The sequence below is a fragment of the Panthera onca genome, chromosome B2 (genome assembly GCF_046562875.1).
Source record: "Panthera onca isolate mPanOnc1 chromosome B2, mPanOnc1 haplotype 2, whole genome shotgun sequence".
NCBI classification, from domain to species: domain Eukaryota; kingdom Metazoa; phylum Chordata; class Mammalia; order Carnivora; family Felidae; genus Panthera; species Panthera onca.
The window spans coordinates 52,245,424-52,263,943 of NC_138343.1; the positions used below are offsets into that span (position 1 = coordinate 52,245,424).

The 18,520-nt window shown below is 36.9% G+C and overlaps 1 protein-coding gene across 1 annotated transcript in view; it reads left to right on the plus strand.

The window, feature by feature from the left end:
* The first annotated feature begins 9,599 nt into the window (after positions 1-9,599).
* The window catches only part of HCRTR2 (hypocretin receptor 2), a 107,655-nt gene continuing 98,734 nt past the window's right edge, over positions 9,600-18,520 (plus strand). Inside the window, exon 1 of the mRNA XM_060615782.3 lies at positions 9,600-10,103. Coding sequence (XP_060471765.1) covers positions 9,881-10,103 — 223 coding nt within the window. The 5' untranslated portion in view covers positions 9,600-9,880. The remainder of the gene's footprint in view (positions 10,104-18,520) is intronic.

Sequence of the window (18,520 nt, forward strand, 5' to 3'; positions counted from 1 at the left end):
GCATGTAAGAGGATAGATGAATGGGAAGGTATGGGGTTTTTCTTTGGGGTGATGGAAATATTCTGGAATTAGGTAGTGGTGATGGTTACATATTATAAATGTATTTAAAACCACTGAGTTATGTACTGTAAAATTTTTAAAATGGTGACCTTTATGTTATGTGAATTTTATCCCAATTAGAAAATAAGAAATAAACAATAACAACAAAGGAGATTCTCACTCAATGCAGGTTTTCACAATGGCACTATGCTATTCAATGACTGCATTTTTACCTAAGTAAAAGCTTGTAGAGTTGCTTTTAACATTGGAATTCAATACACGAGTATCTTTTACCATAACTATATAGAGTCATACCATGTATATTTGTTGAAATAGCATTCTCTACAATCTCTTTCAGAGAATAAAAGCATAGAAAACATGTCCTACCTCATTGTGTGAGGCCAGCATTACCCAAATTAAAAAACTAGACAAAGATATTACTAGGAAAGAAAATGACAGACTAATGTTTCTCATGAACTTAGATGCAAAAATACTAAAAAAAAATAGTGAATTAAATACAAAAACTATTTTAAAAATATGCTACAAATAAGTGGGGTTTATCCCAGGTATGCAAGGCTGGTTCAACATTCCAAAATTCAATTAATGTAACCCATCACATCAACAGTCTAAAAACAAACAAAAATCACACGGTCATATCTATAGATGCAGAAAAAGCATTTGATAAAATCCAACATCCATTCATGAAAAAAAACCCTCAGTAAACTAAGAATAGAGAGGAAATACTTTAATTTAGGACTGCCTATAAAAAAAAACTTAGCACCTAACATATTCAATGGTGAGAAACTTGAAGCTTTTTCTCTAAGATCAGGTACAAGGCAAGGATGTTCCCTGTCACCTCTCCTTTTCAGCATTGCAATACAAGTCCTTGCTAACGTAATCAGACAAGGCAAGGAAATAGAATGTATACAGATTGGGAAGGAAGAAACAAACTGTTACTGTTCACTAATGTTCATAGATGACTTTGTCTACATAGAAAATGCAAAAGAATCAACAACAACAAAAAAACCCATGGAACTAATAAGCAACTACAGCACAGCTTCAGTATATGAGTTTAATATTCAAAAGTGATTACTTTCCTATATGTCAACAATAAACAAGTAGAGTTTGAAATTAAAAACATAATTACATTTATATTAGCCCTCAAAAAATGAAATATATATATATATATAACAAAATCTGTACAAGATTTATATAAGGAAAACTACAAAACTCTGATAAATGGAATCAGAGAACTAAATAAACGACATTCCATGTTTATGGAAATGAACCCAATTGGGGAAATGAACCAATATTGGGGAAAACCCAATATTGTCAAGATGTCAGTTCTGTTCGACTGGATCTCTACATTCAATGCAATCCCAATTAAAATCCTGGCAAATTATTTTATGGATGTCAAAAAAAAAACTGATTCTAAAGTTATGGAGAGGCATAAGGGGAAGTATATCCAATGCAATATTGAATAAAAGAACAAAGTTGGAGGACTGACACTACCTGAATTCAAGAATTACTCTAAAGCTACAGTCATTAAGACAGTGTGCTATTGTTGAAATAGTAGAATCATGGAAAAAAATAACCCAGAAACACCCTTTGGTCTTTGACAAAGGAGCCAAGGTGAAACGTTGAAACAAAGACAGTTTCTTCAACAAATGATTCTCAACAACTGGACATTCACATGCAACACAAGACCAAAAAAAAAAAAAAAAAAATGGATCTAGACACAGGCCTTATACCTTTCACTTAAAATTAACTCAGAAATCTATCACAGATCTAAATATAAAATTTAGATCCATTAAACTTGTAGCAGATAACAGCAGAAAACCTAGATGACTTTGGTTGTGTCTATGACTTTTTGGATACAGTACCAAAGGCATGATGCATGAAAGAAATAATTGATAGACTGCATTTTGCTAAAATTAGTTACTTCTACTCTGTGAAAGACAATATCAAAAGAACGAGAAGCCACAGACTGGGAAAAAATATTTGCAAAAGACACATTTGATAAAGGACCGCTATTCAAAATATACAAAAAATTCCTAAAACTCGACAAGGTGTAATAACATGATGACAGATGGCTCTGTGTTTATTGTGGTGAGTATCGAGTAATGTGTAGAATTGTCAAATTACTATGATGTACACCTAAAACTAATATAATAACATATGCCAACTATACTTCAATAATAAAATTTAAAAGAATAAACACATAAACCTGGTGGGGAAGGGTGGGGATTGCAGGAAAAAAAACAAAACAAAACAAAACAAAACTCAACAAAACAACATGCAACCTGATTAAAAAATAGCCCAAACAACTTATCAGACAGTACACCAAAGACAATATACAGATGGAAAAAAAAAAAAAAAAAAAAAAAAAAAAAAAAAACATATGAAAGGATGGTCCACATCATATGTTATTAGTGAATTGTGTATTAAAATAATTAAATATCACCACCCACCTATTAGAATGGCCACATTCTAGAATACTGATAACACCTAATCCTGGTGAGGATGTGGAACAACAGGAAATCTCATTCATTGTTGGTGGGAATACAAAATGGTACAGCCACTCTAGAAGAAAGTTTAGTGATTTTTGTAAAACTAAACATAGTCCTACTATATGATCCATCAGTTTTGCTGCTTGGTTCTTAACCAAAGGAGTTGAAAACATATGACCACAGAAACACCTGCACACAGATGTTTGTAGCTACTTTATTCAAAATTGCCCAAACTTGAAAGGCAACCAACATGCCATTCAATAGGTAAATAGGTAAATGAACTGTGGTACATTTGGACAATCGAATATTTTTCAGTGCTAAAAAATAAGTTACCAAGGCATAAAAAGACATGAAAGAACCTTAAATGCATATTCCTAAATGAAAAAAAAAGTCATAGTATGTGATTCCAACCACAAGGTATTCTGAAAACCACAAAACTGTGAAGAAAGAAACTGAATTAAAGAAGACCTGTGGTTTCCAGGAATTAGGGGTAGAGAAGGCTGAATAAGTAGAGCACAGAGGATGTTTAGGGTAGTGCAAATACTCTATATTATGGTATATTATGGTATAATGATGGATACAGGTCATTATACATTTGTCCAAACCCATAGAATTTACAATGCCAAGAGTGAGCCCTAATGTAAGCTATGGATTTTGAATGATTATGATATATCAGTGTAGGTTTCTTAACTGTAAATAATGTACCTCTTTGGTGGAGGATATTGATAAGAGAGGATGTGCATGTGTAAGGGGACAGAGTATGGAAATGTTCTGTACTTTCAGTTGTGCTGTGAACTTAGAACTACTTTAAAAAAATGAAGTCTTTAAAAATAAATAATCAAATTAATTTTGTGACACAGTAAAATGGATAATGTATTTTATATAGAAAATCAGATCACGTGCCTTAATGATTACATGCTAAATCCACTGCTTACCGAAGAGTAAATTTCCACTATTTCAGCCAAGTATTATTATTTTTAAGGAAAAGAAGCCCAGTCAAATGAGCTCAAGAAAAAAAATAAAATTCAGTGAAAGAACATAGGGATATTTCAATGAACTCAAGCCCAAGAGTGAGATTTCATGTAGCCCAGCGACTGATGTTTGGAAAGGCGGGTATTGCACTAGTACTCTCATTCTTCATAGGCCATCTTTCAGAGTGACTGAGAGTAGTGTGGTTCTCAGTGAAGGATGCCTAGATTGGGCAAACACCCCAAAAGTTATAGTCTGTACTTTATTATAGGATTGCATTGAAACTCATTATCTTTCTCTACTCCTTACTTTTCTATTTTAGCCATTTGCTACTGTAAAGAGGAAAAATAACCTTTAGGTTATGGAAAGAAGTGACTTAATAGAGTAGTACAATAGACAAAAAGATTATGTCCTTTCTAAGCTAAAGATTTAGTGACAGGCAACAATATACTTATGTCTTCAGGAATTTCCATTGTTTTCCATAAACCAAGATGACACATATGCATAATTTTTCATAAAAATCACTTTTTTGTAAAGGACTCTCTTCTACAATTCAGTTCAGTCCTGATCATCTGGTAGTGATTGACCAATAGCTACATAAAAAGTGCTGTTCTAGGTTCTAGGTACAAAAAATGAATTAGACAACATTTATGCCTTTAGGTGTGTAGTAAGAACATTATGTATAGCATTCATACTTAAGAGCACATAAAAGAATATTGATTTTCTTTGGGAAAGATAACACCTTGAAGGGTATAACCATTTCCCTTCAATTCTGCTCTTACACTGCTTAAAAATATAATCGGAATTTTTAAAATATATGAAATATATGTAATTTTACAAATATGTTCTTTAAGAATCAAAATTTCATAGTATTATTACCAGTAACAAAGGAAAGAGTTGCCCATACTGAAAAGTTTTTGGTTCTTTACTGTGGGGAAAAAATAGAGTAATGGTAAAAAAATAAAGGCATATTTCTAGAATTGGATCATGACCACTCTGCTCAAGGATTCCGCCACTTTCTAGCTTTGTGACCATGGGAAAGTTACTTAACTTCTCCATGTCTCACTTTCTTCATCTGAAAAATTGGTGTGATAACTAATAAGACCTACCTCATAGAGTTGTAAATATCAACTGAGTTAATACTTGTAATGTGCTTGGTACAGGGCTTAACTCATGTAAGCACGCATCAAATGTTGACTCTTCGTGTTGTCTCACAAACAAGTTACTTGCTTCCATTCTGTTACCAACTCTCACAACCCTTCCACTGGAGGCTATCACTCTCCATTCTTCAGTTCTGAGCTTAGATAACATCCTCCTTCGCTGACCCCACTTTGACAGAGTAGATGTCTCATCCTGCACTTTCAGACCATTTTAGATGTACACATAAGGGCATTTGCTTTACTGAACTGAATTACTTACTCCTCCTTGCTTTTCATGTGATAAAAACTGAATAAGAGAACAGTGTTTGTCTATGGTCAACATGAGATAGGAATAGAGCATGACTTCCATAGATTGTTGAATAAAAGAACCATGAAGGGAACGTACCAGATATGATCACACAGGTTAGGAGGCAAGAAGGGACAGAGAGAACCTAGTCTAAAATAAGACATAAGTAAATAAATGAGGGAGTAATATAAGGATGGGAAGAAAAACAGTCAGAAAAGTTTTGGGTAATTTGCATCATGTAGTTTTGATTATTAATGTCTGAGTCTTCTAGGCATCTGAGTTTCATCTCAGTAACCCACTCAAGAGTTTCTCCTAAGAGGAACACGTTATCAGAAATACATTTCCCCCTTTCTTCCTGAAAAATAGATTTCTAGCCCTTTCCATGATTCAAAGACTTTTCCAGAAAGATTTAGCAAGGCCATCTTAGAAGAAAATGTAGTGTTTGGAGTTGAGAGATGTCAGATAACTTCCTGCAAAACTATTGCATTTATTTGGGGAATATGTAAGCTCAGTACAGTCATTACCGAGAGTGCTTAGACTTGATTTTATTTTCATTCCGACAGAAAAGAAGGAAGGAAAACAACTTTTTTTCAGATACCTGAAAAGTCAACACAGGGACACTTTTCTATTCCTTTCTTCAATTTATTCTTCAAACTACACAGCAAAATAGAGAAATAAACTTTAAACATACTATTACCATGTATTCAGCCTTCTGCAAGAAAGTAATAAAATTTCTGCCTTCTGGATGATGTCTGTTCAAACCATCATTTTTTTTTAATGACACCCATCTCCTCTCAATCCTTACAACTGTTGCCTGCCTTCTGACAAAAGGATCTTTATACTAGTCTCCTATGTAGTACCCTATCCTCAGTCTTATCATTCTGTACTCCCATTTTCCACATCATTGCCAGAGATGTTGTGAAAGTCTGACCTCGTTCACTTCACCTTGCTTTTGTCTGTGCACTACCTGATTTCTCCTGTTTCCAAGTTCATGAAATGCTGCCCACCCCGCCACCCCCCACCTGAATACCTCTCATTCCTAACCATCTAGTAATCTTCTCTTTCTCTTCAAGGAGTCAGCACAAGAGTGACTTTCCCTGTGGGGAGCCATTCATTTTGGTTTTCTCCAGCCTGAATTAGGTGTTCTTTCGTGTTCTTGTGACACTCTGCATCCTTCTACCCTAGAAACTCACAGAGTGATTCTATAATCATAACACTGCTAATTTCGCTGGTGCACTATGCAATCATTGAGGCTAGACTATGTCTTATTGATCTTGATGCCTCCAGCTCTTAACTAAACTCCTGGGAACATAGGGAATACTCAGAAATATTTAATGAAATGGATTCATAAAGTTATTATAGGCTTCAAAAAGTGTGGTCTGGCATCAGGAATAAGAATTTAAAAACTGGGACAGCCAATGTAATCTGTGATCTCTGAGCAACTTAACTACAACTGCTGAGGTGGGGGGATCTGTTTTGGGGTTTTATTTTCCTTTTCTTTCTCATTTTTAATATATTCAGAGAGTTAGTCGGAGAGTTAAAAGTGACAGAAAAAAACTTAAGATAGGTAGTTAAACAGAATTACTTAGACTATTGTGAGCCACATTACTTTTTCTAAATATATATTAATACTTAGAGGAATTGATATGTAAAGCAAATAATATTCACACCAGGAGACCACATCATTCTAAATCTTATTCAACATTTTCAAATCCCTTCTATATACCAGAGACTTTTCTAAAAATATTAATTCATTTAATTCTTATAACAACCTTAAGAGGTCATCACTAGACAAATTTAGAACTTTCTATACTGTCTTGTGATATTGAGCTGACTCCTTTTCTCTTCATGTAGCAGAAAGATTCTGAATTGAAGAAAATTGTATCTTCAGATCTAAACATTCTTTTCAAATGTCCTAAAATATATCAGAGGATCTAAGGAAAAGGTATCACATCAAAATGAGTACTGCAATATTTATCCTCTCTAACGTGCTTGCAACAAAATAAAATAATAATTTGAAGGTTTGAGTGGAATTTTTGTATGGCAACAGAGTACCACATATTTAAAATCAATCACCTATAAATTATGGACAGAAAAAATGGAACACTTTTCAAGGTAAATCCAGGCTTGTCACAACATAGAGCACACATCAGAACAAGATATGTTTTCATTTCTCCTTATTTACACTTCTAGTAAAGAGTGATGATTAACTGCAGGTAGAAAATTTAAAAAGAGTGGATTGAAGTATAGGTGAGTTGAAATATCACACACGCAAAAACACTGAGTACTTAGAAAACAGCATCCAGGGTCCATATTTGTGTTTTGTCAATGACAAAAAATTTGAAGATGTCACAGAATATAGATTGCAACTAAAGTAGCAACAGCCTTTCCCATTTTGAAAATAATAGTACATGGATGAGGAAAACAACATACATTAATCAGAGGGACACATTATGCCACAGAATAAAGTTAGCAGATTTGTATCGGAGAACATGAATGAAACCACAGAAGGCCTGCTTGTCAAATTCACTGATGACAAGAGGTCTGGTGAAATGGCTAATTCTTTGGATCATAGCATCAGTATTTAAGATCTGGTGAAACCTCAAATTAGAAAAAATTAAATTAATATGTGCATACATCATGGGAGTATCCTACTTATATGTTACCTCTTCGCACAGGCCTTTTGACCATCTGTTTCTAACATGGCCTTTGGGACTCTCCACTCACCATCACTTCACTGGATTTTGTTTGAAAACATAAGATTTATCCCTTCCTAATATTCTTCTTATGTATTTATAGTCAATTTGTTTCCTTTCTGTCTTCCCTAGAAAGTAAAGTGCATGAAAGCAGTAACCTTGTTTAACTTGTATCACTGACAATGGAATAGAAAAATTAAGTAAATATTTGTCTGAGGTATCAAATGCCCATTTATTTTTCTTCTCTTAAGTGACTAGTGCAGACTGGGAAAATATAATAATAGTATTTCTTGTGAAATATGACATCTGTAGAATAATGGAAACCCCAAGCTGGGATCAGAAGAACAGAATGGTCTTGCTGCAGATTAGTCACTTGACCTTTGGTAAATCGTTTAATTTCTCCAGAACCGTTTCTTCGGCTGTAAAACAGGGCTAATCATAGTCAACTCCTCAGTGGTTTTAAAATAATGTTTATGAGAGAATTTTGTCAGATGTAAATTAGAAAACAGATGTGAAGAATTATGACTATGGTAGAGTCAGGAGGATTGACTTAACACTAAATGTGAACTAACAGTGTCTTGTGACATTTGAATAAACAAATTAATTATAGGCGTTGGTTGCATCCACATGATAATGTACATTTTGTACCAGCAAAACCCATCCAAATTACTGTATCTCCTAGTTTCCTATTATGCAAGGCATTGACAATTGCCTAAAGGAAGACCAAATGACCGGAGGTCGTGGGGATAGTGTCATTTGAAAAACAGTGGAAATAATTAGAGGAAAAGTGGAGGAAACGGAATGGGGCTGTTACACTTATTTTGAGTATGTGAAGGATTGGCATATGGAAGATTTATTCCATGTAGCACCAAGACGCAAACTAGGAATTGAGAGTAAAAGACTAAGAAAGTTGTATATTGGTTTAAAATCTTAATGTAAAGAAGAGCTCTCTAAACCTTAGAACAGCCCCACGATGGTGGAAGTCAGAAACTGAGGTGGTCCATCCACACTAGGTGGGAGAACATCAGTAAAGTTATTAGAAGGCTTTTAATATTAAGCTAAAGTTCAGGCTAGATACCGTCTGAGGTCCTTCCCATGTACAAAATTATAATCAAATGCAGTATTCCTATCACAGTTATTGAGAACGAAAGGATCCTGAACTCATACTATGACAAATCCCAAAATACTATTCTTAGAGACAAAATCAGTTTCATTAGAGAGTGGCAGGTGACATCAGTCCTGGGTCAATAAGAAGAAAGACCAGTGGGGTGTGGTATTAACCAGAGAGCATTTGTGTGCACACCACTACATCCTTCTAAGAAGTTCCTTTCACCCTGTTTGATCTGTAATGTTGCTTGACAACATTAACTATGAGCACACATATGACCCTAGTGTTCTTCAAGGAATCGCTGCTGTTTTTCCTGTGACACTTGGTAGTGCAAGTACAATGCCAGCTAACTATATCCTTCGATTCAAAAATGGTCTCCTTCTCCACTTTGGAGAATGGGGAGAGGAGGTGCTATGTTCAAGATTCAGCAAGTGCTAAGCTGGCAAAGCCAAACAAACATTACAGTGTTTGCCTGAGATGACTTTTGCATGGACCTACTTGAGGAACACAGTGGCCCCTCCTCATTCCTTTTATGTTTACATTAAAAAGACAAATGCTGTATTAACAACAAATCCTATATTAGCCATGTGTTCACATGACTGTCATGTCAATAGACCTACACGTGTTTGTGTATGGGTCATGGGAACTGCACGTGAGAAATGGAGGAGAAAAGTAGAAAAGGGGGAGAAACAGGTTAAAAAGATTTTCAGGACTACCCCCACCCCCCATCCCCACCCCCCCAGCTTCAGCTCTCCCTCAGCGCAGGCGGAGGCTGTGGGCTGCGGACTCAGTGCTGGAATGAGGAGTAATTGAGCCTGAGCCGAGCCCGAGGTAGCTGTCTCCTCCCGGTGTCATTGCTGCAGCCTCCAGTGCCGGGTCCCCAGTTCCTCAGCCGCCTCTCTTCAAAATCGTCTGCAAAGACAGCGAAGCCGCCGCAGAAGTTGCCGGGCACAAGACTCCGGAGGCATTGGCTCAGTAACTTTTCACGTCATTTTCTGCTCCGAAGCCCCTTCTCTCGTCTCCGCGCCGCCTTTCCCACCGCAAATCACAGGGCTCATGGGGCAGGGGAAGAGCGGCTTGCGGCACTGAGCGGAACCGGACTCGAGCCCGTGATGTCCGGTACCAAACTGGAGGACTCCCCCCCTTGTCGCAACTGGTCATCTGCTTCGGAGCTGAATGAAACTCAAGAGCCTTTTTTAAACCCCACCGACTATGACGACGAGGAATTCCTGCGGTACCTGTGGAGGGAATACCTACACCCGAAAGAATATGAGTGGGTCCTGATCGCCGGCTACATCATCGTGTTCGTGGTGGCTCTCATTGGGAACGTCCTGGGTGAGTCTCGTCCAGGGCAGCCCTCCAAAGGGCTGTCACGTCCCTTCCACCCCTGGCTGCAAAGGCTCAGGAGACCCCTCCCTCCCCTTGGGATGCAAACAAAGAGGTCGCTGCTCTCGGGGTGGGGTTTGGTTTTTAAAAAAAGAAAAAGAAAAAAAAAAAAAAAGAAAAGAAAAGAAAGAAAGAAAAAAAAGTTTTCTGATTTTAGGAACCAGGACCCAGCCCTGGAGTCGTAATTCCTTTTTGCATCTGCAGGGAGAAGCAGGGAAGCGTGTTTCTTTTGCGAACACCTAGGTTACAAGCCCCAAGAGAGGGGCAGCGACTGGGTCTCAGGTGGATTTTGTTGAGTATGGGGAAATTAGTCATCCTTTTGTGTAACGTAGCCGGCTGTTTGGGGGGCTTTCCGGAGAGGTGAAGCTGGCAAAATGCAAAGCTGTGCTCCTGAGGAGCAAGCTGTCTTTGGCCGTTGGAGTCACAAAGCATTTGTGAGCTAGGTAGAGTGCCCTTTGGCGCGGAGGCTTCGGCTCTGTCTAGAGGTGGTAATGAAAGGGCAGTGAGTGGAGACAGAGGCAAAACATAGAGATGCACTCACACGCTGAAGCTGAATTAAACAGAAACCCTGCCAGGAGCAAGCAAGAAGGAGGCGCATCTGAGAAAAGTACCAAAGAGATCGCAATCATTCATCCACCTATCCGATATTCATTCATTCATCCACTCAACCTGTGTGTGTGTGTGTGTGTGTATTTTTCCCCCCCTAGAACATGCTTGTTGTCAGGCTTGGAAAAAAAAATTTGTAATGTTTTTTGTTTTTTTTTTTTTTTCCCCCTTCTGAGAGGAGATGGTGAGCTTAATGCTAAGCTCTCTGTTTGTTCCTGTCTGGGTTCGTATGCAGACATAGATTTCCTCATCCATTTCCCACCTTAGCTAATTTCTGAATGTTGCAGGGGGAGGGGGGTGGGGTCGTGGGGGTGGGAGGTACAGTGCTGTATGAGACTGGTGGTGGAGTTTATTAGGGCAGCTGGGGAATCCACTTAAAGAAAAGGAGCTTTGGAAGGGAGGGACGACTTAACATAAATTGTGAATGGAAGGAGCATGTACCTTGATGAATGGAGAGTGGGAGGCGTTTCAAATGCAGAGGGCAGTGTGGAGGCAATCTCTGTTGAAAATGACAGGAGGAGATGGGGGAGGCTACAAGATTGCTGCTCTTGATTTTCAGTTATAAAAAGGGAAGAAGACGGGGTGAGATGAGATAGGTTGAGTGGCTTTGAAGTCCAAAGCAAAGAATTTGTAGCTGCAAGGGAGGATGATAAGGAACTTATCAGGCTTTTAGCATTAATCTGATTTTTACCTTCTCTCCCCAAGTGTGTCATTCTGGATAGGAAGCATTCAAAGTAGTCTCTCATCAATTCAAAAGACAGAGTAGTTGCTAAGTATGTGACTGAGAAGCATTCTGGAGAGAGTTGGTAAAATGTTATTTTTGAAGAGAGATAAGAATCCTCTGAAAACTTTGTAGTTGTTTTTTTAATGCTTACTGTGCTATTTTCAGGCTACTCTCCTTTTGTTGATTTTTTAAAAGGTAAACATAAGGGGAATCTTTGGGTGATGCAAATAAGGTGGATGAAGGTGAAAATACACACACTTAGGGTACTTTGCTGTAAGGATAAGTCTGTTAATAATGGTGCCTTTCTTGTTTCCCTTTTTGACATCCCTTCTTAGAGTTTACAGCTATTAAAACATCTGGCCACTAGCATAGAAACCTATCACTGTATTATGTCAATGCTTAATGAAAAGTAAATAATCTAAATTGAACATCCATTGAGTACCTACCAGTATGCCAGACCTCTCTGCCTACATCCTCACTTAAACCTCAAAGTAACCCACATTTGACAGGAGGAGAAACAAGACTTAGAGAAATGAAATGGCTAATTAAAGAACACTATTCAGATTCAACTCCATTTCATCTGATCTCAGATCCAGAATTCTCCATTGATATTCCACTCTAGAGCTAGAAAGCATAGAGAGAATGAATTCTCTGCTCTTTGCTGTCTGCAAGCCTATTAAATGTACTTCCTGTTCTCTCTTGCATCTATGTCCACTGTTAATAAATTACCATGAAGGGTTAATGGCTCTGTCATTGTCTGAAGCAAAATCCTATCCAGAGAGGAATGTTATTGCATTGCAGTAAAAATTTGACCTGTTTTGCAAGAATAGCTGCAAATCATAACTAATTCCCTTCCTTAATATTTATTTCACACTTAATCTCTGTGATAAAATTTGTTTCCCTTTGCTGTTACTTCATTCTGACTTTACACAGGATGTTGATGCATAGTCTCCATATTCTAATTGCATAGTTTAGGGGTATAGGTTTGTTAGCCTGGAGAATGTTTTAGTTTCAAAAAGGAAACACCTCTACAGTAAGACTACATGTTTCATAACACAAGGAAGAGAGCACTGTCCACAGTCCCAAGTGCTGAAATGGCCAATTCCATTCAGCTTAAAAAGAAATTTTTACTCAAAGCATTATGCTCTCAAGATACTAACAGCTATTTTCTTCAGGACTAAATAACACTGAAATCCTCTCTGGCTGAACGGAAACCCATTCTTTATGGACATATTCCCTGAAAGTTGACGAAGTTTGACATTTAAACAAATGATCAGTGTCATTACTCACAGACAACTTCCTGCTCTTTAATGTCACTGTCAAATTTGCAAAACGGATTAGATTGAGAATTGCTTTTTTGCCCCTTTAGTGTAAGTAATTTTATGCATAGAGTGGCAGGACAAGGAATCACATTATTCATGTAAGATAAAGAGGTAACATTAGGCATGAAGGTGAAAGACCACAGTGTTGGCAGCAGATGTAATCCCTGACCCTTCGGGTCCATTCACCATTTGCACTTTTATGTAACTGACTACTTGGAAAATCTCAACCTTGTTGAACTTACAAATATAATGTGATCAGTTAGAAGTCATTTCTCCCACACTGTCATTTTGTGAAGTGATGTAACAGGATATGCCCTGAGCAGAATGACAAATTCTTGATCATCTCTACCTCTTTTTCTTCTCTCCACAGCCCATTTATTTCATTGTGTCCCTTCTCCCATATGTATTAGATATTTCTTCCCTGTGATGGAAAGTATTTTTCTGGAAAAAAAAACAAATGCAACACAAGTCATTCAAACTAAGACAAAAGTTACTCTACATTAAATTTCATGAGTATATGCATTCTAATAAAAGACATGTGCATGTCTACTTATAGAATTTTAGGTCATAGGAAGAAAGGTAGGACAGAGTTCTTTTTGGAAGCAGTGTTTTTCCAGTATCTTCAAAATTATGCCATATATAACCTATTCCTAAGTATGTCTTGTACTATAGCCAAGTAGATGCATTCAATTATTTGACCAGTACATTTTGAACAATGTTTTTAAAATTAATGTGTGTTGAGGGGAGGGCTCTTAGGGACACTCAAAGTAATATAGTTGATGTTATACTTAGTTCTTTTCTCTTGAGTTGAAACTGGGTGGAGTGATGGTTTCTGGTCAATTGAAACATTAAACATCTAGAGGAAATGAGCAAATCTCTGCCTCCCTTAATTTTACATTCAAAGATATCATGATTTTTCACCTGGAATGCTTCTATCTTCCCTGTTGCTGTCTCCATGTGAAAGATGACGAGAACATTCAACACATGACATCATTCCAGCTGTGCTTCTTGCTTCTTGTGTGATCATTAGCAAGTTATTGAACTCTCTATGTCTGTTTTTTCTAATCGAAAATTAAGGTTAATACTACCTGCCTTGTAGAAATCTTATGAGAACATGACATATACAGGGGCACACACACACACACACACACACACGTGTGTGTGTGTGTGTGTGTGTGTGTGTGTTACCTGACATATAGTAGACAATACATGCCAATTTCTATCTCTTCATTCCCACTATTGAGATCTACCCCTGATGTAGTTTACAGCCATCCTCTGCCTACACAGCCAGTCTGTAGCTTACAGAGCTCTTTATGACCTCTGCTCTAGCCTTTTTATCATTTCAGAGGTTTCCTAAAAGCTATTAGTAAAATGGAGTTTGCACATGTTGTTCTCCTTTTCCATACCAGCTCCACCCACTCACCCTAACAGGTGTTTAGTGCCCTCATATTAACTACTTAACATTGCCTTCTCAACTCTCAGTGAAGGGCATTGCTAACTATTATGATAATTTTCTGTCTTTTAGTTTAAATTTGCTTGTATTGGGTCCCATTTAGTGAGTTATGGGTTGTAGTTGGGTTGTTTTGGTCTATTAATGTTTTACATAGCATGTGTGTGTGCGTGCATGCATGCGCACGCACACACACACACACACACACACACACACACACACAGAGGTAATATGTTGATTTAACTTAGTTGAAGCACAGTGCCTATTACAAAATTTACCCAGTAACAGTTAAGCTAATTTGGGTGGATAGATGGACGAATATCTGTAATGGGTTGCTTCTTACAGAGCTAATCATATGTCCCAGAGATGGAACTGGCAGAGTTACAAGTTCCCACTACTCTTAAGCCTAAGAAACATTTCTTTCCTGCTTCTCCTAATGCCCAGTTCACGTTCATGGGTGTTTCTAAACCCACCCTTTCCTTCACAGGAGACAGAATAGGTTAGAGATAATACATTACTCATTTCTTCCAAGACCTGATAGAAGTCATGAATGATGCCTATAAAAGCTTATACTAGCCACTGAGCTTTAAACTTGTGTGTTTTTAGTTACAGAATGTAAAATATGCTTATCTGAATATGACTTAGACAGATGCCTCCACACTTTTACTAAACTCATAACCACCTAGTTTTATTGGGTAAAATAAATCATGTTTTTGATTTGAACAAAATCCCAGTGATGACTTTTTAAATGGCTATTTCATAGACAACAGCAACATTTATCATGTACAGAAATAATGAGATAACATGTGCTACTGATAATTTAAATGTAATGAATTCTTCCTATATTTGAAAAAAAAATGAGGAAAATTAAATAATGAAAATACCCATTTTCAAAAGAGGTGAAATCTAACACTCAAATAAAAATACAATATTCTAGTTTTTACAATTTTTATTGGTTTAATTAGGACATACATATTTTATATCTTTACACTAATTTTCATCATTTTATATTCTAGAATATATTTGCAAATCCTCATGTACTGCAGCTATGTTAGCAGTTCAAAGTTCCTGAATTCTCATTCGGCTCCCCAGAGTATCCACTGCTTGTGTTATTTTATAGGTGAAAGAAGATTTTGCCATCTTTCTTCTTATAGCATTATGACACAGCCCACTCCCATAGGCATACAGATTCTGTTAAGTAGTGGCTCATTAATAGGAGTCAGTCAGTGACCTGTGTTGGGGGAAGCTGAGGATTCATCTCTAGTTCCCTTTCTCACTGCAAAGAAAAATGAAGAATATTTATTGAGTACTATATGCCAGGTTCTGAATACTAAGCTCCACAACAAATATATGTATTTTATTGACGCCTCATAACAAACTTGTAAGGAGGAGATTAATAGCTTCACTTTACAAATGAGTAAAATGAAATTCAAAAGCTATTTTAACTTGTTCCAAAGTTTATTCAGACAATAAGTGGCAGCACTAAGTTTCAAATATGGATTGAGCAGGTCCCATGGCCCACCTGTTTTCCATTACTTCATCCTGTCTCCCTTACTTCTAATCCTGAATCAGAAACACAGACGAAAAACGAGTGGAAATGATGCTTAGATGTGCCCTCTAGACGATTTACAGAGTTGTTCTGGCATGTTGCCATGCCATATCTCTGGTAGACTACAATTCTTCAGCTATGGGGATGAGCTCATTTGATAAGCTAATCAAGGTCAGGCTAGGGTTACTTTACAAGAGAAATTTTCAAGGTAAACTAGGTGATGCCAAAAACACTTTTGCCTGTTCAGGGTGTGTGTGTGTGTCGGCGGCAGGGGGGTGATTCACTGGATAAATGTTAGATAATTGTGGCCAAGGATTATTTAGTTATTGGATGTGCTGTCTTTAGACACACACACATTCGGTCTTAAGACAGAATCTAAATATTTAATGTGTCAAATAATCTAATTTTTTTTTCTTTTCTTTTTTGGTTTTCAAACCTACTCATGTATTTTATTTTTTATTTTTCTGATATAACTGTTACTTTTTTAAAAATCATACATTTCTACTGATTTAACTGAATAGGTCAATCTTTATGTCAAATAATGATGTTCCTAGAGCATAATGGTATTATATATGTCCAAAGAACACTGCCCTTCACACCAGGCATGAAATGACCTTTAAACACAGACAATAGAATACTTGGAGATGCTACTGGATAAGACACATGAAATATATGTCCAGTGTTGAATTGCTGACTCTTTGGGCTGCTTTTATTCATTTTACTTTTGTTCTCAATGAGACGTTATCTTTTAACCAAGTAAATGGATATAGGATATATATTTTAAATAGCATTAAGTTTGTTTCCAACAGAATATGTATTTTATCCTTAAAAATATTTTGAGATTATCATCACTGAGCTTTTTCTAGTAATGTTCTTTAAATATATAATATATATGAACAATGTTTAACAATTATATAGTATTTTACTCTTCAGAAGACATTGTTACATTTATATATTGTCTGATTTATTCTCCACAACATTATGAGGTATGTCTTATTCAGTGGATCAAGTACTTGAAGTGAGTTATAATTACTTTAAAAGAAAAGTTTGCGTACATGGAAATATCAAGGGGTTATGTGTCAGCTTGGGAAAAGCTTGCCAGTCTTGTATTCCAAGATCCCAGGATAAGACATGCTAACTAACTTTGTCTGGCTTTCAGCTATGATGTCTTTAATATCTGATTTTGTCAGTTTTCTGAATAAAGATTAGCCAAATTCATGAGCCTGGCAAAAAGAAAGAAAGGAAAGAATTCCTGTGTTTTGATTCAAAATAAGAACTTAAATTTACAAATCTTAGAATATTTGAAGTCCTTTGAATCATCATAGTCTCTTTCAATAGTTATATATACAGAAAGACCTTTACTGGTTGGAATAGTTAGGCTATGCCAAAGTAGCAAATAAACCCTGGATTTTCACTGGGTTATTGTCACACAAGTTTATTTATTGTTTGTTTAACATTTAATATGGATGGGAGAGTCTGTTTCATACAATGACTCCTGGTTGAGGGGTCCTTCATGTTTCATGCACCACTTTGACATGTGGCCTCCATTGTGACCAGCCTCTAAAATGGTTCCCAATGTTCCCCCATCAACTGATCAACTACAACCCTGTGTAGCTCCCTTTCACATTGTGCAAGAATTGAAATGGGTGACCAACAACATACAGCAGAAGTGATTGTGTATCACTTTGAATATTATAAAAGGTTGCAGCTCCTGCCTTGAGTTCCCATTCTCTCTCATTCTTGTATATTTTGCACCCTGGAGAAAATAAGCTGCCTTGTTATAAGCAACCCACATGGTGGGAAATTAAAATATCCCTCCAAAAACCATACGGTAAATATGCCCTGCAAACAACCACGTGAACTTGGAGACAAATCCTTCAGCCACAGTCTGAGATAACATAATAGCATCCTCCCCCAATCCCCTAGCTTGACCGAAACTTACTGACATACTCTGAGACAGATCTCACTAAACTCTTCATAGACCCTTTAGAGGCCGTGAGATAATAAAATTACCTTGTTTAAAATTTTTCAATTCATGTATGAGTTATTAGGTGGCATATAAAGTATCTAGCACCCTCATGGTAGGAGAAGAGTGAATTGGAAAAATATACTGGCTCTAAACTACCTTTGCCTAATATCAACACATGTCAGTTATGCCTTATGATCATTTGGCAAAAACCAATCAAATTTTGTCAACCTAACTCCAACTAGGACTGGAAAGGGTAAAGGAACACTGTCTCTGTTACAGAAACCACGCAATGGTTAAAAATATATTTAATGCATATAAACTGAGAATAAGGAAAGTTAGAGGAATCAAATACCTATTGGCATAAGCCTAAGAGAAGCTGATAGATATATCCATTTCATATTGTGGATCTCTGCCAGTGGAAATAACACAATATTGGGAGACTTTGTGCCAATTACTGTGCTAAGAATCTAGGGTACAAAGATAATAGAAACCAAGGAACCTACACTTCAGTTAAAGACAGACCTATTAACAGATAATCTCAATATAATGTGACAAGTGCTTGATAGATGGGTTACAGGATACAGTGGAAGCATACAAGAAGGACACTTAGTTCCATTTGGGGGGTTACAGAAAGATTCAGAAGGAGATGACACCCACACTGAGTATTAATGCATGAATTCAAGTTGCACAGGTGAAGAAAATTGGGTAAGGATGTTCTAAGCAAAGGAAACAACACGAGCAAAATC